General features: G+C 44.5%; 1 protein-coding gene across 1 annotated transcript; it reads left to right on the top strand.

Annotated features, from left to right (window-relative positions):
* The first annotated feature begins 8,073 nt into the window (after nucleotides 1-8,073).
* LOC129735020 (heat shock factor protein 5-like) lies at nucleotides 8,074-20,579 on the top strand. Its single transcript, XM_055700404.1, has 4 exons — nucleotides 8,074-8,215; nucleotides 8,314-8,507; nucleotides 11,375-11,749; nucleotides 20,073-20,579. Exons 1-4 carry the CDS (start codon nucleotides 8,202-8,204, stop codon nucleotides 20,096-20,098), a joined length of 609 nt encoding a protein of 202 aa, XP_055556379.1. The 5' UTR covers nucleotides 8,074-8,201; the 3' UTR covers nucleotides 20,099-20,579.
* Nucleotides 20,580-22,102: the final 1,523 nt, after the last annotated feature.

The raw sequence follows: 22,102 nt of genomic DNA, 5'->3' as shown, positions 1-22,102 counted from the left end.
CGTGATCTTTGCTGTTCTTCTATGAGCTTTTTCCCACTCTGTCTTTATGAGATGAGGCAAATAAAGCAACACATTTAATAACTGGGTGCAAAATACATCTAAACAGTTACTCAGTTTTGTTAGCAGCTTCTTCAGTCCTTGACAGTTGCTGCATCCTGAATAACTTCATACTATTTGTAAAGACTGATACCTCATCTGTCGTTGATACCTACTCCTAAGTTGCTCGTGAAGGCGAAAAACAGCCTTCTGACCACTTATTGAACGTTTACCCTTCTCTTCTGTTCCCTGTCTTTTACCCAGTTATTTAACCATGCAGCTGCCTTCCTCCTTATAATGTCTGAATTTCCGTAAGAGCCTTTGGTGAAGGACCTTGCCAAAAGCCTTCTGGAAAACCAGCAGTCAAGCCCGTATCAATATGCTTGTCAACTCCTAGAACCTGCAGGTTGGTGAGACAGGACTGCTCATCACAAAAGCCACACGACTCTGGCTCAGTATCTTATATAATGGTCCAAATCTGCATTAGATACAAATTAAACTTCTAATACAAAACCAAAAAGTCCCAGACATTTGATGTGCGAAAGGAAGAAGACAGAAACAGTGCAGTCAGTAATACTATTGGAGAAGAGTGCTTCAGCAGAGATGGTGTAAAATTATGGAGGATTAAGAAATATTTCAGAGGGAAATAGAAGTAGCAGTGATGAAATTTAACTTGAAGTAAATAAACACACATTAGCCTGAAATAATCCCATACTTCAATTACTGAGCACAATTACTGTGCTCTGAGTAGGCAGAACCTCTTCATAGGAGCAAACATAAATAGCAATATCAATTTCTGCCCCCCCTCCACCAGAAGTTAACAATACAGATAATGTATTTTTAAAATGAGCAGCGGAAAATCAAACATATGGCATCTTTATATTCTTCAATGCTACTGTTGTATTTGAAATTATTTGCTAAAACAAAGATTTTAAGACAAAGGGACTAGCTGAAATGGTAGCAGGCAGCAGGAAAAACAAGCTTTTACTGTAATATTTAGCAGTGTGAATGGAGAGAAAGAAAAGGAAAGAAGCGGTGTGTTTTACAATTATTGGGAAATATATTTAACATGTGTAAGTAAACTGTGGGATTCACTGCTGCAGGAGGCAAAATGTCTGTGATGACCTTGAATGATTAAATGATACATCCCAAAATATTGTGAAGGAAATCATATGGGCAAGGCCACAAACAGGAGTCAGAAAAAGATATTCCACATTAATCTGTAATATTAGAGAACTGACTAACAACAATAGGAATTATTTGAATTTGAATTTGAAGAACTTTTCACTGGATGGATCAGGACATGGTGGGGGGGTGATTTTCCTTTTGAAGATTGCAAAGTAATAAATATGAAATGTAAAAAAGTTTCTAGTTTTCAAATGCTAACTTAATCCCCCCTAAATTATAGAAGCAGCTAAGCCAAGCAATGTGTGATCAGCCAGCTAGCTGTCTGCAATATTTATGGGTGTCATGGGAATAACAGTAAATGTCAGAACTGAATGTATGCTGTCATGGCCACTAATGCAAAGTCACAGCAACTTAATTCTTCCGGTCTTCTTTTTAGTGATACAAGGCTTAAAATGGTTTTAAATGCATTTAGAGAGTTCTTTGTTAAAAACCATATAAATGTCCAAATGCTGGCATGTTTAAAAGATTTTGGAATAATGTATTATGCTAAACTGTTTGAGAATGGCTATGCATCGTTGTAAGTATCAGTCTGGCTTATTCATCTCCCAGACACTGTGAATTTGGACAATGAAGCCAAATCCAGAATTCTCATTTTGTTGTACCTGCCCTGACTTCAGTGGAGGACCTTCTTGAGCATGATCGCAGGATTAACTGAATATAGGAACTTAAGAACACATTCTGCGTGATGGTGAATGCCTTTAACTTGGATTGATTTCAGAGGAAATTAACTTTAGGAAGAGCTAAGAATCCTCTAGGGATGACCTCTTTAAAAAAAACAACCACCAAACCAACCACGACCCCCTACTCCCCCAAATACAAAATCAGACAAAATTCCTGACAATACGAGTATAGAAGTCCTGATTCGGTCATTCTACAACCTTGGCGAAGAGTGGGCTACCAACTCTTCCTTGAAGATGATCATACTCTGATCTCATAGCCATTGATACATGAGAGTTTCAAAGATGTGTAAAGAGAGCAATGAATTTCACTGCAACAATGATGTAGCCAGGAGATAGCTTTTAAGGACCAGATTATATGAGCATGTAACAAAGCCACTGACTTCCCTATTGTCATATTTTGTTTGCCATTTTACATGTAGTCATATTACAATAACGATAATTTTTCATTTCTGTGATTGATTTGTGAGGAACAAAACTTTGGGTTTATCTTGCCTGAGGTAGTTCAGATATTTACCCACCTGGATCTGAAATATCTATGCTCTTACGATCCAGCCACTTGTCCTACATCTTGGGAACACTTCAAAATTTTGCCAAAGTATGTCAAAAAAGATGATCTGTGTGAATGGATAATTACAAGAGACAGTCATGTAAGGCTTGTCCTACCCTTAAAACTTTTTGTATCCGAAGATGCTTATCTAGCCAAATTGCTTTGCAACTCAGGCTGACCAGAACACACCCGTTGCTGCTGTAGCTCAGCTGACAGATAGTACTTTATTAAGATGCATTAGCTGGGTGGATTAGGACCACCGACTAAATTCCTGCGCTCTGCACCCAAAAATCATGATAGTAGTGCATGAATTTTTGGGAGCATGAATTTATAGAGCACTCATCTTGATAAACATCAAAGTCATAAACCTCTTTCCTCCACAGACAATGGAGTAGAGCCCTATGCTGGGAGCCCTCACCAGCATCTTCTGTTCTGGTTCTCAAATGCTGACTTAGGGGGGCTGCCTGTCCTTGGAGCGAGTGTGCCCTGGGCTTGGGGGGTGTCACCTCGGTACCCTTCCTGCCCGCCCCCCCGCAGACTGCTCACCCACCAGACCCCAATTCACAGCACAGAAGGGTGCTGTCTGCATCCTGCTGACCCCACACCAGGGAACAGCAGGGAGTGAAATGAAACCGGTTTTATAGAGGGTGCAATTAAAGGAAGCAAGGGGCAGAAGTTCATCATCCCCCTTTAACAGGTGCTGAGTTTAGGTAAGCTGCTCTGATGACAGGACTGCTGTGCAGTGGGATAGCCACAGACTTCTGAACTTTGTGGAAGATAGGTCTTTGGTTTACATTTTGGTCACAAAGGATTTTTCTTCCCACTGAAAAAACACCTCAGTTACTTGTAATATTATTTAAATGCAGTCATTTTAGTACTGGCGAACACTGCAACAGACTGACAGCATGATAGTCTTAACAGGTCTATCCTGTAGAAATCTTTCTAATGTCTCAGAACACATTTTACAGTATTTCTTAGTGTAAAAATATCATCTTAAACCTCAGCTTTTAAAAAGGGGTTTTTTTTTGAAAGAAAAAAATTAAAAGAAAAAAAAAATCCTGCCACAAAAATAGAGAATTCTAACATGTTTTATGGCAACGGTTTTAAATTAAACTGTTTCAGAATTAAAAATCCATTAATAGTGGAACAAAACCTCCCAGCATAAAGACATCTATCTAGGGATTCAATTACTGAAACTGCTTGCAATCAACTTACTTCAGTGGAATATCCTTTTTTCAAGCTTACAAGAAAAAAAAAAATTGAAATAAATCAGAGAAGTCAACACCAAAGTTTCTCTACGTCACAAAGCAATAAGGCAATTTAATGTGGTATTAACACATGAAACAGAAGTTAACTATGCTTTTCAAAGATCACTTAAAACAGAACTGAGAAAAATGGGCTGATGACATGTTCTTAGGCTCCCGTTCTAAAATTGTCATGTTCCATAGTTTCAGATGAGTCAGCTGAGTAGGAAAGTTGGTTGTCTTGTACTATGCTCGTGCTTCCAGACCTAATCCCATCCATAATTAAAAATAGAGATTATTTGTCAAAATTTGTCAAATCTGAAAACAGTTTTGAGTTTCGCCTTATCTGACTTATTAGCAAAGCATCTAGGTCCTTCTTTCCTTCCTAATTAAGATGACATGGATAGAAATATTCAATGTTTACTTATGTTGATTCAGAACAAATTAAAATGTAGTAGTAGGAGACTCTGCCTTAGCTGTGTTACAAGAGGTCTGGAGCTCAAAGATTTGTACTGCTATACATCAATAAGAAAATAATATCCATCCTTCTGCACTAGCTAATTATTTCTTTAACTAGAAAAAAAAATGTAAGAAAAATCACTTTTCTTCCAAAATGTTAATTCTCTAGGGAATGTTTTTCAACTGTTCTTTGTTACCTTCCTAACAAAACTGAAAATAATTACAGCAACACTTCTTACCACTCACAGATCTAACAAGCATATAATCATGGTAAGAACAGTTATTTTCCAGCTTTATAGTATATATGTACATTCCTCTTATGCATTTAGAGGTGGACTTTTTCAGCCCAGGAAGGGTGACTGTACGTAGCGTGTCTGGCCTTCTTCAAATTACAGGCTTGATAACGTAAACTGGTCACTTCCTCAACTAACTGGTAGCTGAACAAAAGCACACATTGATTTAAATTTTCCAGGTGATGAAAATTCCTCCACTTAACCTGGTAAGACCTTCCAGGGATTAAGTGCTGCCTTTACTAACAGTAGTATGTCCTTGGATGGTAGTCAGGGTCAGCACACCGCATGGAAATGCAGCTGTCCTTGCCCTGACATACAGTAGACAAGCTAACAATACCATTTTTGTTCAGCTCTGCAGAATCAGTTTGCAAAATGTGTAATTTACATCGTTCAGTTGGTAGGGGTTTTTACTATATATATATATGTATAAGCAAGGGAAACACAGAAAACTAGGAGGTTATTACAAAAGGTTGGAATGGAGATTAAGCACTGGCAGGAGAAGAGGATTATGAATTTCTGGCAAAGGCCCACCTTCTCGTGTGTAAAATAGGGACATCTCTGGTGTCCCGCAGCAGGGAAGGAGGAAGAAAGCTAGCTGCAGAGAAAGGCACAGCTGTGAGAGAGGCAGACACCAGGGAGTAACTGCCATGGTACATGGCAAATAGGGGCGTGCAGGCTAACAGCAATTTGAGTTCACATGGGTGAAAAAGAAGGAAAGCACTGAGTCCATAACACAAATTAGTAATAAGCTATTTATTCTTGCAGCTCCCATCACCTTTGGCTAATAACAATCTTTGACAGCAAAGTAACGATTAAAGTCCTCAGGACCAAATTTAACCCACTGACCATGAAGTGGCAAATGAATCCGCTCTTGTGGCTGAAGTCAAGAATGGCCAGTGGTACCAAAGGGACCGATGTTTCTGTGTGTTAGTTCTAGGGAATCATGCTCTGCATTTCAGTTATGGACTACGTATTGCTGGCTCTGCCCTGAGTTACGGATGATACACTAAAAACCTCACCTGTCCCACCATCAGGTAGTCATGGTCTTCTGGCACTCTCGCTGCACAGGGGGAGAGAAACCCAGATTCATTTCACTGAAGTAATGCAAAAGACAACCTCAGGAATGCCGAGAAGAATTTTTTGTGAAGTGGACATTTTTCTGGATTTTTCAGATTTGCATTCAGTATGCTTTACTTAAGTTTTAGCTGTTTACACTGAGCAACATAATTCTTAATAAATTATTACCGAGGGGAAAAAAAATGCAAAGCCTCTTGGGAAGACGACAGCATGAGGTTACTAGAATCGCAGGCCGTTAATTCCTTGGGTAAAGCAACATCCTTCTGTGGTGCTGGATTTAGCTTTGATGACAACATTGACAAAATTTCTGCTTCTGGTTTAATTTGAAGTGTGAAACTCTGTTAGCCACCCCGCCCAAACACCATTTTCCTCACTTCAGCTATGCGGAAGAGCAGAGGGGTATTACTTTCAGTTTAAAAATAGGAACGGTTTCCCATCAGTTTATTCAATTTTGCCCCCTTTCTGGAACTTACTGCGCTTTTACTTGCCTTGGTGGTTAGGGGCTGTGCTGTAAACCAAAGCAATAAGGACGACTTTAGGTAAAGAAGAGGTTTGGGTTTGTACCTTCTTGCTAAGAAATTTTACGACAACTCCAAGATAATGTATTTGAGGTCACGAAACACACAGGTGCTCAGTCTTCTCGCTACTGTCTTGCTTTGAGGGCAGCCAAGAGAGAGGAATGTCATTTTCTTCCGCCACTGCTGGTGACCTGTGGGCAAGATGCAAGCAGAGAGAGAGATCACCGCACTCTTCCTTCCCCGGCTCCCTGCTCTTCTTTGCCTGTTGGTTCGTAGCAGATTCCTGTTCTGCAGCGGTAAGGATGGTTCTGCTGGTTCCTGCAGTCTGCCTGCAGTCACAGCTGGCAGCACAAGGCTGAGGAGAGGGCAGATCTGCACCAGTGCAGCTCAGGCACCGCCTCAGAGCTGTGCCAGCGCTCAGTGCAAGCACTCGCAGTGACAAAGGTGCCGCTTAAGAGTTCTGGCCTTTGTGAATATAGCTAATCTTGTTCTTTTTCTTTTTTCCTCTCTTTTTTCTTCACACACACGCACACCCCCACACCCTCCCTTAGCCAAGTAACATTGTGGTACCCAAAACATCCTGTGGCAATTAGTTCCCCGGTTTCCCTGTGATTAAGTACCTGATTTGATTTCTCCTATTTGAAAACCTCCAGTAGTCGTGCTTGCCTCCTTTACACTAACTACAACTTTACTACCTATGTTTTTATACAATAACCGCCCCTCTGAAGATTCCTTCTTCAGTATTTCCTTCCGCTGAAGCTAGCTCTTACCCTCGCTGCTGATTTTCTCTGCCCCATTTTAACCCCACCTGATCTGTTCTGGCGTGGGGATCAGAGCTGCACAGGTCTGGGGGGGTTTAGGGCAAATGTGACACAATTCCCGATTTGTTCCGCGTTCCTCTGCGCTCCTCATAAATTTGCTTTTCCTTTTGTGAACTGCCAGTGGTTTTTAAGCCGACACTTTGCAACACCTGCTCTGCCGGCAGCATTCCTCCCGGCGGGGTAAGCACCAGCCCGGTGCACCCCCGGCACATGGAGCAGCTCCCCAGCCCCCCGCTGCCCGCGTCCCCCTCTGTCCCCCCCGTCCCCTCCGTCCCCGCCACCCGCGCCCCCGTCCGTCCCCTCCGTCCCCGCCGCCCGCACCCCGCGACAGCGCAGCGGCCCGGGCAGGTCCGGCTGCTCAGCAGAACCCGCCCCCGCCCCGCCCCTCCCTGGGATGCGAGGTGTCACGTGGCCCTGCGGCCCCGCCCCCTTTCCCGCGCGCGGTCCCGGTGCGGCGGGCAGCCATGGCGGGGTGCGGGGCTGCGGAACGCGTGCTCCCCGCTCTGCCCCGCCTGCAGCCGCTTTCCACGGCCCGGCGCCCGCCCGCGCCGTGGTTCGAGGACCTCCAGGCTGCCGCCGGGACGGCTCCGGGCTGGCGGCGGGGCCGCCCCGAGCGGCAACTTTCGGCCCCGGGCCTCAGCCGCCCGGTCGCTCACGGAAGCTAGGGGAGATGCTGGTGGCAGCGGAGCTGAGGGGCCGGCGGGGTGAGGGGACCGGCGGGGCGGAGGGGGGTGGCCGAGGGGACCGGCGGGGCGGAGGGGGATGGCTGAGGGACATGGCCCGGCTGAGGGGACTTGGGGAGCTGAATGGACGGCGGGAGCTGAGGGGGATGGCGGGGCTGAGGGGGGCGGCGGGGCTGAGGGCACCGGCGAGCTGAGGGGCGGCCGGGCTGCGGCCGTGCCGTGCCGAGGGACCGGGGCGCTGCGCGGACCAGCGCCGCGGCGGGGCTGAGGGCCGGGGGCCGCGCGCGGCGGGCGGCGCCTCGCAGGCGGGGCACGTGCCGTTCGGCGCGTGGCGGGGGAAGCGGAGGAGCGGGGCGGCGGTTGAGCGCGGCGTTGGCGCCACCTACCGACACGGACGCGTCGCAGCAGCCCGTCCCCGTCAGTGCCGACACCTTCCCCGCCAGGCTGCGGCGGCTGGTCAACAGCCCGCGCTGCCGCTCCGTTCGCTGGGGCGCCTCCGGCCGGGGGCTGGTCATCAACCGGCCGCGCTGTGAGTGCGAGCTGCTGGGCGCCGGGCCGGCCGTCGCCGCGCAGCCGGGTGGCCGTGGGGCAGCGGCAGCCGCCGGTTTCTTCAAGACCACGAACTTCAGCAGCTTCATGCGACAGCTCAGTCTCTATGGCTTCCGCAAGGTGGGGGTGTTGCCGGGGAGCGGTGTGCTGGGGCCGGGCCCAGAGGGTGGACAAGGCAACGGTGGCAACGGCACCGGGCCCCTGCATCGCTTCCGCAGCCCCCACTTTTGCCGCGACCGCCACGACCTCCTCGTCCACCTGAAGCGCCTGACGAAAGGCAACAAGGCGAAGATGGCAGCGGGCCTGGATGTGACCAGCCGCCCACCCAACCGCTTCCAGCGCTTGCTTGGCACGCCACTGGCCGGGCAACCGCTGCTTCCGCCCTCGACGCTCAGCAATGCCAACAGGCCTGGTGAGTCGGAGTGGGCCGTGTGGGGCCTTGGTGGGTTTTTGAGAAGCGCTGGGTGGCATGGGATTTGGAAATCAGCACTCCCCTGAGGGAGAAGGGTTACCTGTCCTTGCCGGTGGCATCTCAGTTCACCTGGTGTAGGGAAGCTGTCGTTGTTTATGCAGGTAGATCTGCTGCCAGTAAGCATGAGTAGCATGGTTCACATGTATTTCAGGCTGCCTGTAGACTATAGTACAGTCTCCATTGCGTACTACACTAAGAACACCCTTGCCCGATCTCTGTGGAGCTGGCACAGCTCTACCAGATGAACGTTACCGCTTCTTGCCCGTCGGTAAGGATGCCCATCAGTAGGGGTGCTTAATAAGCTGTCATTAATTGTGTGCGAAACAGTGAGTCTTGTGAAGTGATAATTAGAGCATCGTGTTAGTTTTGTGCAAAGGAGGCAAGACCTGGTAGTAAGATTTTTGTCGGTTGTCTCCTGAAAAAGAATTCACAAGCTATGCAGTTTTTAAAACGGATTGCATGAGTAGGTGAGAGCTAATTAGAAAATAATACTGCTGAAAAGCTCTAGAACGTGTTTTCTTTTTTCTAATGCTCTTTGAGAGGATCTGAGTTTTCCCAAGACAAGTCTGAGCCCTCAGGATTATTCCACACGTTTTGTATCGGCCCGAAAGCTTTGTAGCTGGCGCTGTGTAAGGCAGATGTGAATATCTTGCTTTGCAGTGCTCTTGGGCTGCTCTAACTGTGGGCTGCTGCCAGAAGAGCACTCCTGCTTCCCATTCCTTTGGTGGCGTGTTAACTGTCATCTTCCTTGCAGCTGATACAGCAACATGTTGGTTCAGCGCAACGATCGGAGAAGACTTCAACAGCCTTTTTGTGGCTGGCTCCTGGACCCGGGTGATGCACCCCGTGGGTGCAGAGCTGTAAGGCGCGGTGTAGGAGGAGCGGCAGGACTGTAAGGCGCGGTGTAGGAGGAGCGGCAGGACTGTGCGACCAGGGGAAGGGGAGAAGCAGTTGACGGTACTGCTCTCTGCAGCACCGGCTGGCATTTAGAGCAGAGTAGGGTATCACCATGCTCGTGGTTACTGTGTCAGGGTAGGAACTGTCATCTAATTCAAGTGGTGTTTTCCGTGATGTGTGTGGAACTGCACGTGCAATACCAAGAAAACAAAATGAAGCATCGGAGAAGGGATGGAACTTATTTCGGTAGGGAGGCTAGGAAGCATTTAAAGTAATGACTTGATGTTAACGTTGTTAAGGCTAAGGTGAGTCATTGCAGACTTCAGTGACATGTGGTTTGATGTAATGCAGACCATTGGTAAAGGAAATTATTAGAAAGAGATGACCTGTTCATTTTTTGTCCTCTGTTTTGCTGGCTGCAGTTTCAGAGTTTTTGCTCTAGGAGTCTCATTTTCTAGAAAGACGAACAAGGAAAACACTGGGGTTTCTATGCAGTCAAGTTCTGACAGGCTGACAATGCACTGTTGCGCTCTGTACTGACTATTTAGGGACACGTCTTTGCTGTAAATGTGAGGTAATTTGATAGATAAGAGATACTTGTGTTTGCAAAGCGTCAGTCTGTTCCCAATGTCTTGCAGCGTGTAACGCTGTGTTAAACATTCAGGAACAATTCCTGGACAGCAACGGGAGGTGGGTAACTTGGCATCCTGTGGTGTCTTGTGTATGTGTTAGAACTAGATAATCTTCATGTCCCTATCCAAAGGTAAAATATAAACAAAAGGATTTTCATACCCCTGTTCCTTCTCTGTTTATAAATGGTGAAAGTACTGAACAGGAAATAAACGGTCCTATACGTTAAGTCTTAGCAAATCTTCAGGGTCAGCTGGTATTTATTTAGTGATTCTTAATGGTTAAATGTGAACTTGCAGAATAATGACTGTATGTTACTGATTTCTTGAATTAGCTTCCGTCAGAGGAGTGCCAGAGGTAAATGTGAGGCTATTTTTAAAAAAAAATCCTTTTGAGTGAGAATTGGAAACTACAGGTCTGAGAAAGCCTGGCTTCTAGATCAACCCTATTGATGTGAACCATCCTGAAACTTGTAATTCTCATGGCTAAATGCAATCCTGCAGGGGAGTCACAAATGCAGTAGTTCTTAGAGAAATCAATGAGCGCAGGCGTTCGGGGTGTTACTGTCAGTGTTTCAAGAAAGCCACCGAAACAGAAATTGGGCTGTCATGGTATAAAAGCAAATACCATTTCATGAAACAGTACCTGTCTGAGAGAGGAAACTGTAAAATAATAGAGAAGAATAAAAGGACTATCTAGGAAATAACAAAATGGCAAAGTCTGGCATATTTTAGTCTGCACTGAACTAGTTGAGCTGACTGAGGAAAAACTGGCTTTGAATTTTTTTTCTTGACCAAATAAATGACTTGTCATAAAGTACTTGCAAAGTCCTTTGGAGGATTTTGACATTGCCCTTCCCTTAGCTGTTTGTGAGCTGTCAGTAGTGGAGTTTGGTCAAATCTTGCTTTATGATGTCCCTTTTTTAAAATGTATTGTCTGATTTAACACACAGTACTTTCAAATTGCTTTTGTTTGGTTTAGTAAGTTACTACACTTTCCGATGTATGGCACATTTCTAAATATGGGTAACTCGTTACTGCCAGTTTAAGGAGGTTGAATGCTACGCAGACACCTGTGTTGGCGCTTCACTCGTGTGCCGCACAGCAGTTACTGCATGCTCGGGTCTAAGAGTACAGTCTCCTTTCTGGGTTAAGTATGCTGGAGCAAAGGCAGTCTTCCCAAATCATGTTGTAGAGCCTTGGCTCCTCATATTGCCTTTCTTTGCCTGTGAAAACTCCTTTCCTTAACACTTGTTTCGCTTTATTTTGTACCCACTGCAGGACTGCTGACTGTAGGACAGTTTCATCAACTTTACGGTCAAGGTGTTTTCCCTCCTTACTCCTACACGGCAACCTCGTGCCGAGCCCCCAGCACTTCACCAGCACAAAGATTAGGTCCGACTCCAGTCCCTTCCACTTGGATCCAGCAGGGACCACTTGGGTTGCTGCCAGGGCAAGGGGCTTCCCCAGCTTTTCCAGATAAAGGGGCTGCCTTTCCGGTACTCCAGACGCTTCCAACGGGAGCCACGTACACACTCCAGCCTGTGGCTTCTCTTCCGCCACTTCAGCAAGGGACTCAAAGCGTTGCCGCATCCATTGCAAATTGTAGCAGCTCTGCATCTTCAGTGCCGTACTCACAAACCTGCTATCCAACAGGTATGGAAAAAAATTTCTGCATTTGCTTTTCGAAAATAGATTTTAAAGTGAGACTTTCAAATATTTTTCTATAATACTCTGCCATGTGTATATCTCAAGTGAGAATTAGAAAGTGTCAAGTCTAAAAGGAAGATGGACCTTTAAAGCAAAAGGAGTTTCTGTTTGCTATTCGTGTCCTTCCTCCAGATTTTGCGTGTCCCCTGGTGATTTTCTGGATAGCCTTTCTGTTGAGGTGAAAGGGCGAGGAGAAAAACATTTGTCCAAAACTAGTCGGTGTGAGGCTAACTTTCATTTTTGTTTTTTCAATTAAGCAAAACTTGGACAATGATATTAAAGCACTGAGACCTTGTTAAGAAGTAGTATCCTAGGCCTTGGTCTCATGTTTTTCCAGGTTAAGGTTTTAAACCTTAAAGATCAGTCAAACGTATTGTGTAGAACAGGGGTCCTCAAACTTTCTAAACAGGGGGCCGGCGCGCGGATTAGGTGGCCGGAAGTCATCTGCGGCTGCTTGGTTTCCCCCTCCCACCCCCCGGCAGGGTGGTGGTGGTGTGGGGGTTCTGTAAATACGGGGGGGCGGATTGAGGACCCTGGGGGGCCATATCTGGCCCACGGGTCGTAGTTTGAGGACTCCTGTTGTAGAATATTTCATTCTGCTCGTACTGTTTTTGTATCTAAATTTTTTTTTCTTGCTTAGCTTCTTTATGTTGTATTTTTTTATGCACTGAAGACTAGAAAGTACAAAAGTCTTGGCTCCTTTCTTTTTTCGAAATTATTTCTGCCACAATTGTCAGTCTCACTTAATCACTTGATTACAAAATAAATCAGTCTCACTTCAGTGTTTTTATTCTTCAGAAGAGGAGTTGAAGCAAATTACTGTTCTTTTCCTTGCCCTTACCTTGAATTGGAAAAATCACATGATAGGTTATTTTCTGGGGAGTGGTGGTCTGTTTGTTGTTGTTTTGTGGTGTGTTTGTTTAATTTCCCTAAAACTTCTGAAATTCAGAACAGTGACCCTTTCCTTGAACAAACTAAAGCTCAGTTATTATTCTTTCCTTCTGCCTGCTCCTCCTTTGGCAGCCGCACCTTCACAAAGACAGCTATCTGTCCCTGTTCAGAAATCCTACACAGTGAAATCATTACATCTTTTGTGCATCTCTTCTGAGACCTCTGCTGAGAACATTTCAGGCAATAATCGCTAGTTTCCATAACGTCATTTTTGTCAAGGAAGGGTTCTGAGGAGCTGGGCATTTCTTGTAGACACACTTAAATGTTTAAGAGACAGGCAACTTCTGCCACGTGCTCCTTGCCTTGTGCCCCTTATGCAGAGATTACTGTGGTGGCCAAAGTGTGGAGCCTGCCTTACCAGCTGCTAACTATTAAGTCTTCTCCCAGGAGCAGGTGTCCTGAGAATCACAGAATGGTTTGGGTTGGAAGGGACCTTAAAGATCAGCAAGTTCCCACCCCCCTGCCGTGGGCAGGGACACCTTCTATTAGTTCAGGTTGCTCCAAGCCTCATCCAGAATACTTGCTTCATTAAGGTGGGAGGTGGGAGGTGGTCCCCGCTTTGCGTTTCTATGGTTACAGAGCATAGGCTGAAACTCATCATGATGAATTGTAGTTGTCTCTATCTCAGCTAAGGCCCCAGCCCTCTTCCGTAGTCAAGGGAAGGAAAGGGGCGTCTCGGGTGCGATTCACGTTGCTCGGTTTAGAGTTTGTCTTGGGGTAAGATTCCTGGTGTCCTGGAAGTGCCTGTTTTGAAGTACTGCCTGTAGGGGAGCTGAGGGAGACCAGCGTAGATTTAGACATGAATATGGAGATCTCTCTCACTGGGTGACGCTCGTTGCTTTAAGTTTAAAGGATAACTTGGCTATGTTGCTCAGGTAGAATCTTCTGGGGTGGGAGGTGGGTGTGAGAATGCGGTGAAAACATACCAAATTTTGCAAGGTGTAATCAAAACTAAAATGCAGAAACTTAGGGAATCTGAGGCGTTTGAAACCTCCAGTGAATTAATTAGCGTTTCTGAGAGTGTAAGTGACATTTCACTGGAGTATGATAAATCTTTTAATTTTCACTGTCACTCTAGGACTGTCTCAGCGGTTTTACTTCTGTGCCTGTGTATCTCTTAATCTCTCCGCTATCCTTTCTTCTGTATATTATAACATACAGCATGCTGAAAGCGTGTTTCTTCATATGTCCACATGAAAAAGTCTGGTTTCCTTCATCATGAGAGCACAGCAGCAAGATTAGTTTGTTTGGAAAGTGATAGTTAACCTTAAGATACGTATTTAAAAAGTGAGAGAACTGAAGAATGTATGTTCAATCTTATTCTTGACTCTTCATTTCACTTTTGAAGTCCCATTAAATGAAATCAAAGTAGAACTTTCTGAAAAGATTTCTTTTTATGTGTATTCAAACTTGTTTGTTAACTTCCGTGACAAAAAAATTCCTTGGTTTTTCATTATGATTCTTATTGAAAAGTCAGTAAAATAAAATATGCTCGTCTAAGTCTCTTTTTCCCCACTAGCCTTAGACCATAATTATTGTAAGGATTTAGTTCTGTTTACTTTCGGCTATCTGCAAAACCTTTGACAGTAGTAGAATCGGGTGAAAGAAATGCGTTGAAGCTTCATTATCTGAGAGTGTCTAATAATGAAAAATCAGTCATGGAGACCATGTGAGACATGTTAGTTATTGGTGCCACCTGACAGTGCAAGTCCAATCGCGCCTTTGGCATACATCTGTGCCTGTAGGGTTCATTTACATATGAAAACCTTTCTGGTGAGTGGTAGTTCAGGAGTAGTCATGATATTCTTCGGAATGACACACTCTGGGTTAAGATAATTCATTTTCTTTGTAAGTCTTAAAATTCACATGGTCACAAGTGTGTATGTGTGTATGAACACCTAGGCTCAGCTATGTGAATGCACTTTGTGGTGTATTGTGACAAGAAACTCAAGCAGCCAAGTCAAAAAGGTGATATTAAGACAGAAAAGACTGATGATGAAGTTTCTGCATGTATGTGTGTGTTTTATCAATTTTACAATATATATTTTTAATATATCTATACATATCTTAAAATAAGTATTTTTAAGATTAAGAAATTGGTCTTAAAATGACTTGGGAGGTAACAATAAATTTCTGGAATTTCGCTTACTGTGTGATTATTGAAATGTTTAATCGAAGTAAGCAATAGAACTGCACACCAGACACAAGTTCCGGCAGTCTGATAGCTGTGTTTGAATTCTTGCAGCCACACCAGAGCTGTTCAGCAGCAGCCCACACAGATCCTCTGGCTGGCTGTGCTGGTCCTACTGCTTCAGCGTGCACCCACGACAGCTTTCTCCAGGTGAGCGTAGCCTACTGAAAGGAGGTGAAAGCGAAGGAGACTGTATGAATGAGCTGCAGGTTTATACACTTGTGAAATTAAGGATATAAATTTGAAAATTGATCTGCTTGATAAAGTGAAAGTGATGTGGTTTACAAATACCTATTTCAAAGAACCACTGAATGTTAAACGGGTAGTTTTGTAATTCAGGTTAGGTTTCAGGGTAGCAGCATAGTGGGTGTCCTCATCAGCGGAGTGTTTTTTTGCTTGACTTCACCAGAATCACTTAGTTAATGAGCCTGCATTTGTATTGGAAGAATGCTCTTGCCTGGACAAAAAGAGATTCTTTAATATTATGAAAATACTGAGAAGCAGCTCCACTTCTTTGTCCCGGACAGCTTCCTGCAGTCCTGAGTTTCATTTGTTGAACGAGAAAAACTAAGGTGACTTTTTGGAATGGGCCCCACCTCAGAGATCTCTTATTAAAGATAACTCCAGTACTTCCTGTAAATGCGTTATGTAATTCTACTGGAAACTGCACCTTATTTGGAGGGCCTGGCTTATCAGATATCAGAAGATCTTTAGTAAGAATGCAAGGGCTTCCTTTTCTATTACAGCGTAACACATATACTTTTTTCCCCCCTCACAGAGGACAAGCGAAGCAAGTTATGCTTATGTGTGTTGAAAAAGGGTTGACCTACCCAAGCTTGATCATCCAGTTTCCTGTCTTGCAAATATCAACCTTTGTCTTTTATTCATGAGTTTTTTTAAAAAATAAGCTTATCCAAGATGGGCAGGTTATGGCCTGGATAACACGTTAGTGTAAGGCTATAAATAGCCAACAGCCAGTCATGCCGTCGATATTGTAGTATTTATTTTTCGCGCAGTGCATCTTTGTCCTCTCACTTTGATCGTGAGCTGCTTTTTTCATCCAGGACGCGAGGATCCGTCTGAGCGATGGGAAGTCACAATTAAATAGCTTATCTCAGAAGGCCGAGATCAATGGGATAGTAAATCATTCCAAAGGAGTTGTCAAAGGTGGTGTTGTGGCTAGATTGAAGGGTAATATACAGTGTCCAAAGGGTCTAGTAAAACTCAGTTGTTTGGAGAAGCAAGTCCGTGGGCAGTGTGTGGAGTCAGAAGAGCTTTAGGCCACTTGCTAGTGGTTGCTTTGTTTCCTGGAAACCCCCAGCAAAAAGCTGCCGAGCATCTGGGCAGAGACTGTGGGAAGGCGATCCTCTGCGTGAGAAGGCCAAAGGGGAGCAGTGCCCTGTATCAGTTCCACCAGGTCAGTAACCGGCTGTCTCTGAGCAGGGTAACACAGCTATCGTACCGCGTGGATCAACGGGACTTCTAGAGATTTCTGAGTCTTAGCATAGCCTAGGTCATTTCTCCTGGAACGTGGTGACAGGCTGTGCAGGTGGTACAGAAGACAGCAGTTTGCCTGCGGTTCTTGCTGAGCTGTGGGGAATAATCAGTTTGCCTTTTGTGTGTTCTGGGGCATATACTTCCCCAAACTTCTGCTGGGGGATGTGGCAAGCTGCAGTATTGAGCATCCTGCCCGGCTGGCGTATTGATCATCCATCAGTAACCACTTGCACAAATCCTCAAAAGCGGTAAAATTCATCAGCCCTGGCTGACTAAGCATTTTTATTGTTCCTCACAAAAAATAGAACTATTGCATGGTATATTTCCTATCGTTCCACTCAATACCTTCCACCAGTTGCAGGAATTCAGTGCGATGCTGTTGAAGCGTGGTTTGCGGGGCGTTTTAGGCTGTTTGGTCCCGCTGTGCGCTGCTAGATAGGAGTGGCAAAGCCTATACGAAACTGCCGGGCCAGTCCCGAAGACAGCGAACCGTATCGGCGCACTAGCAGTCAGCAAGCTGGTTACCAGCCCCGTTTCTGTTGGATCCAGACGGTGCTTTGTGGTCTCAGAAGGAAAAGCTGGCACTCTCGGACAAGGAAGCTTAAACCTTGTGCTGTTCTTACTGGGTCTTGCAGAGAGCATCACTTTTTAAGTTTAGGAGAGATTAAGACAGGTGGAGTTTCTGGGTCTTGGAGGCCAGCTGCTGGGCTTGTACAGTACGCACCTGAGCTGCTGAAAGTGTTAGGTGACCCTGCCTGGAACACGGGCAGACCAGGCCGGTAACTAACTGGTTGGTTGGCTGCAGTTTGCTCTCCAGGAAAAGCTGCAGAGAATTACTGCGTGGAATGGCAAGGGGGCAGAGGTGGTTATACCCAGACATGGTGGCTGATGATGGTGTATCTCACCAGGTTTCTGAAATCGGGGTTTCAGAGGTTTGTATTACACTCTCATCACGGTTGGTTACAAAACAGGGAGCTCGGGTACAACTTCTTACCCGTTTTCCATTAGGGTTCTCTTAAGCGGGGTTTGGATTAGTGTGATGAATCGGTATCCTTGGGTAGGAATGAGTCTTTTGAGAGACCTCCTGCTATCTTCTGCAGCAGCAGTGCTGGCAGCTCACAACCATTAGCTCAATACTTCCCCACTGCTTTATCATAGATGTGAACTGAGGCTACATGTTGGATTTCAGCGATTATTTTTTTTTTCCTGCCCTCACCTCATTTTTATTTTTTTTTTTTAATAGCAGCCCTGCTGTTTGATTATTGCTATTACCATGGTTATTAAGCTGTCAGTATTTCCTTGTGGAACTGAAGCAAGAGGTAACAGGAAATGGAAGAAATAAACGTGCAAGAAAAAAGAAGAAAAACTTTCTATTTGTAGTAAGGAATGATAATCAGCCATGTTATTTCAAAAAGAAATCAAGTCTGAATTCCGATTGCCCAAGCACTCAAGCCAGATTTGTGTAGTGCTAGCAGTCCCTGAAAAGGTGTGGTTGTGCTTTAATTCCTGCTCACGCTATGCTAATCTTATAGGTGAAATGCCCATCTTCTCTTTCACCACTTTTGCTAAGTCAGACCATTTTTCCTCTTGAGCTTGCATGACCAGCAAGCTATTAGTCTTTCAAGCCCTGACTTCTCAATCTTTTATTGGTTTTCCTTGTTTCATTGCTGCCCCCCCCCCCCATCCTCGTCTGTCATATCTTTTCCAGGTGAACTAAAAGGATTTAAATTGTACCTTTGTGTGGCTCCTTTCTCCTGTTGGAAATACATACGAGATCCTGTAGTGCATCCAAGAGGACAATATGTGCTATAACAGCTTCAAGCTGAGGTCCCCTAAGCAGAGGCAGAAAAAGATTCAGTATGGGTGGGTTGGTTGGTCGGTTTTTGGCAGGGATGATCTTATTCCTGGACGGTTTGGTAACCCAGATCTTAATTAAAATCCTGACTACTTACGACAGTAAACAAGCAATGCAACAGAAATGAAACACCTTGTTAACATTTTTAAAAAATAGAACTGAAAAAAAAAATCAAATGAGAGGCATAATGTTTGAACCTATCTCATAAAAACATAAAGGTGGCTTAGCCTTTAATGAAAAGATTTTGCTTAACTTAACCTAAATTTCTCAAATTCCAGGTTTTATTTTCCCCTCTGTTTCCCCCCACCCTCCACAGTTTGTGGCTATCTACAAACTGGCACATCTACACAAATCCACACTAGGACTTGACTTCACACACCCAGAAGACGGGATCTCATCTCTTTGTGGTATCTCCTTCAGGGAGAGACCAAGTCCTTCACTGGCATTTGATCTGATACGGCTTTTCTAGTAGGTGATCCTGTAGCTTCCTGTTTCTAATTGACTCGTCTCTGGAAGTAGCTTTTCATTAACCATGACCTCAGCTAGAAGGTCTAAGGATAGTCAGGCACTAAGGACTAATCCTTCATGCTGGATCTCTTCCAAAAGAAGGCTGTATTTTAAATAGACCTGAGTTTCTGTTCAACATCGTTGTATGACTTGTATTTGTCAGAAGAAATGACCCTTCTAGTGTCCTTTGAGTCACCTCCAGAAGAAGTAGCAGTACAGACACTGGCTGTTAAAATGTCATCTATTATTTCACTTGGGTAGGACTTGATGCTTTTGAAAAACTCTGTCATTGTCTTCGTTCTGTTTTAAAGGTTATTCGATATATATGAATTCTACTAAAAAAATCATCACTGGATTGCTGATTGTGTCCTGTCGTCCTGTGATGTCATTACAGTGAAAAATTTTAGTAGTGTTCAGACCTGATCTGTGATGGCAAAGGCAGTCTCTGTAGGTTCTACAAGAAGGGTTTCTGACCTGAAATTCTGTCGGGTTTTTACGCAGATTGATGCAGACTTTGGGTTGTGCCTTTGTGGGACCCTGTCATGACAGGAGAGTCCAGATGTGAGGCTGTGACAGGCAGGGCAGTTTTACAGTATTTGCTGTCATCGGTATTTGAACTCCCACTCCTCCTGGGACTGGGGCATCCCTGGGGGGCACCCCTTGTGTAGATGTGCCTATGGACAGTCGCTTGAGGAGGAAAATGATATTATTGGTTAAGAAGCGGTGAGTTCCTCAAGTTGTGTTGTCCATATGCACATTTACAGCATATGGACCTTTTTCTTTTGCTTAAAAATGTTGTGGTTTATACTGGGTTTATACACAACAGGAATGCTTGAGTTTTAGAAGGAACTGAAGGCGGGTGGATTTTCTCTCTCATTTTCTATTACATATGTGGCACGTGAAGAGGGTGGTTCTAGTGTACCCCCACAGGTCCTACTAAGACCAGAAGTCTCTGATTTGAATGCTTGGGTATATTTAACACCTGCGGTGCAAAGGGTGTGCAGACAATGCATCTGCAGGCATACACCAGCTCCTCTCCAGGATAGACCATGAATAGAAGAAAGGAAGCGTGCCAAGAGTAAGGTGGTTAATGAAAACCAAGACAAAGCAGTAGCTTTTTTTTTTTTTTCTTCTGGTTAAACTTGCTATTTTAACTGAGAATAACAGACAATCTTTCAAGCTTTTGGATAAATGGATAAACAGAATCAATACACATCCTGTCATGGTAATTTTTTATACAAAAGTTCACTGTATTTTGTTTTTTCCAGAATCCTCCAATGCAGTCATCTTATGAAGCTGAACTGATGCCATCTGACTGGCTATGTAATATATCTGAAGAAAACAAGAAGGCAGAAGTCGGTCTTGAAGCCATGTTTCAGGTTGCCGATGAGGTGCATTCATCATGCAAAGCTGAAAAGTGGAAGTGGCACCTGTAGAGAGCCAGAGTTCAATCCTGGAGCTTAATGGAAATCAGGCACTGCCTGTTAATAGTTACACACCTTCTTCAACTGAGGAAAGCCAGCTGGAACGTCTCACTCCTGTAACTTCAGACACGTAATTTCTGGTGGCAGCAGATCGAACACTGAATTTGTCTCCATTACAGCCTTCTGACATTCTTTGTGCTGCCGATCCCACTCTGTCTATAGAAACTGCTGCTGCTGCTAAAATACTACAAGAACTTCTGACCACACAGGAAGCAGATGAAGAACGGAGCAAAGAACCACATCACCGCCCAGCTGAGTTCTCCCTCATGATTTTTCAGGAAGAATTGTTCAGTCCAGAGCAGGTAAGGGGTAAAGGGAGGTAAACCAACATCTTTCTTGAGCTAACTATATTTGATAGTAATACTAGGGTCTGGACCGATAGCTTTTTCAATATTCTTGCCTGCTCAAGAACCGAAGGCTTCTTTAATTAAGCTGTTAATGGACAGTGAAGGGTTTGCTTGGTAAAGCAAGATATAAAAAGAAGACGGAATGAAAAAGTATCCCATGTTAATGAGCATGACATGTGTCAGCCTGTTGGCCAAGTTAGGGTGTTCATTTGCATGGGAAACATGTGTAGTGCAGGTGTATTCGTGGTGATGAAGTGGATGCTTTTTTAGGTTGTAACATACCGTCTTTTAATCTCCAACAAAGAAGAGTATTTTGAGAATTGCCACTGGAGGCAGATTTTTGCTTAAATTTAGATAAACGGTTAGATTGTTTCTGATAAATAGTTATTAAGTTCTGTTTTCAGTGGAAAGTATAGTCTTTTGACATTTGAATGGTATAAAGCATCTTCATTGGTTTATACTTTGTGGTGTACAACAAGTTGTAATTGTACTTCAGTCTACCTGGAGCTGGTCTTCCCTGTATGTAAAATTGTAAGTCTCATGAGGGGTGAGGGGCATTCTAGATGTCACTCTGTTAAGGCAGCAAATGCATGCTCTGCGCTTTTTTTGGTTTGTTTTGAAAACAAAGTAAGCTCAGGAGATTGACTGCATCTGTTTCTCCTGCATGAGACCTACCTTGCATGTAGGCACTCAAAATCTCATTTTTGTGTATGCATTGAAGCTACTGTTTTATTGTTCTGTCGGTAGCTTGATGCCTTCACTGAAGTTTCTAGATCGGAAATCATCAGCTGGTGCAAACCTCCCATTGTTGCTTTCAGCCAGCGTTATAAAGATTAGTCATCTTCCTCTTGGGTATCTTTCTAGAAAGGGCTGTGTATTCTGATCAAGCCTCTGCATAGCTCAAGCCTAGACTAGACTGTTCTGCTCCGTACTGTGTAGGGAAGAGCACATCCCTGTGCTAGTGCATAGAGTCGGCAGTACTCCTTAATTGGTGCCCACTCAATATATTAAGCGTTGACCGCACTTTAAATGTTGTCAGTTTCGAGAATTTTTGAACTGCGTTTTTAGAATGATAGGTTGTCCCTTGTTGAAGGCCTTTGGAGTCCGTGACCTGAAATTCCTTGTCAAGAACTGGGGGAATTAAGCGCATGAACCACGTAGTTGTTTGGGAGGGAGGTTTTGTATATTTGTGAGAATCCTGATGTTGGTCCTGGACCGTAACTGGTTAAATAACTGGCCTCATTTTTTGAGCAATTGAAAAGCAATTCAGGGACTGTTCAGCGTTTTGTTTGACAGATTCCCTCTTTCTGTTAGAACTACTCTTTAACTAGTCTCCTCCTCCCAAACTCAGGAGAGGGAAGGTTAACTTAACACCCTGCTTGTCCAGAGCCTGCGGTCATGGCAGGTGCCGAACTCTCCAGAGGAGGCTTCTGTGCCTGTACTCCTCACATCAGGCTCCAGCACAGT

Source organism: Falco cherrug, unplaced genomic scaffold, assembly GCF_023634085.1.
Source record: "Falco cherrug isolate bFalChe1 unplaced genomic scaffold, bFalChe1.pri scaffold_101, whole genome shotgun sequence".
NCBI lineage: Eukaryota > Metazoa > Chordata > Aves > Falconiformes > Falconidae > Falco > Falco cherrug.
Note: the sequence above shows the minus strand (reverse complement) of the source record. Positions and strands in the feature narration are given on the sequence as shown.

What these genes read in the sequence shown, in the direction of transcription:
- LOC129735020 (XM_055700404.1), top strand. An exon ending in CAGCAATGCCAACAGGCCTG is followed by an intron (nt 8,508 to 11,374) that starts GTGAGTCGGAGT and finishes TACCCACTGCAG; the next exon opens with GACTGCTGACTGTAGGACAG. An exon ending in ACAAACCTGCTATCCAACAG is followed by an intron (nt 11,750 to 20,072) that starts GTATGGAAAAAA and finishes TGTTTTTTCCAG; the next exon opens with AATCCTCCAATGCAGTCATC.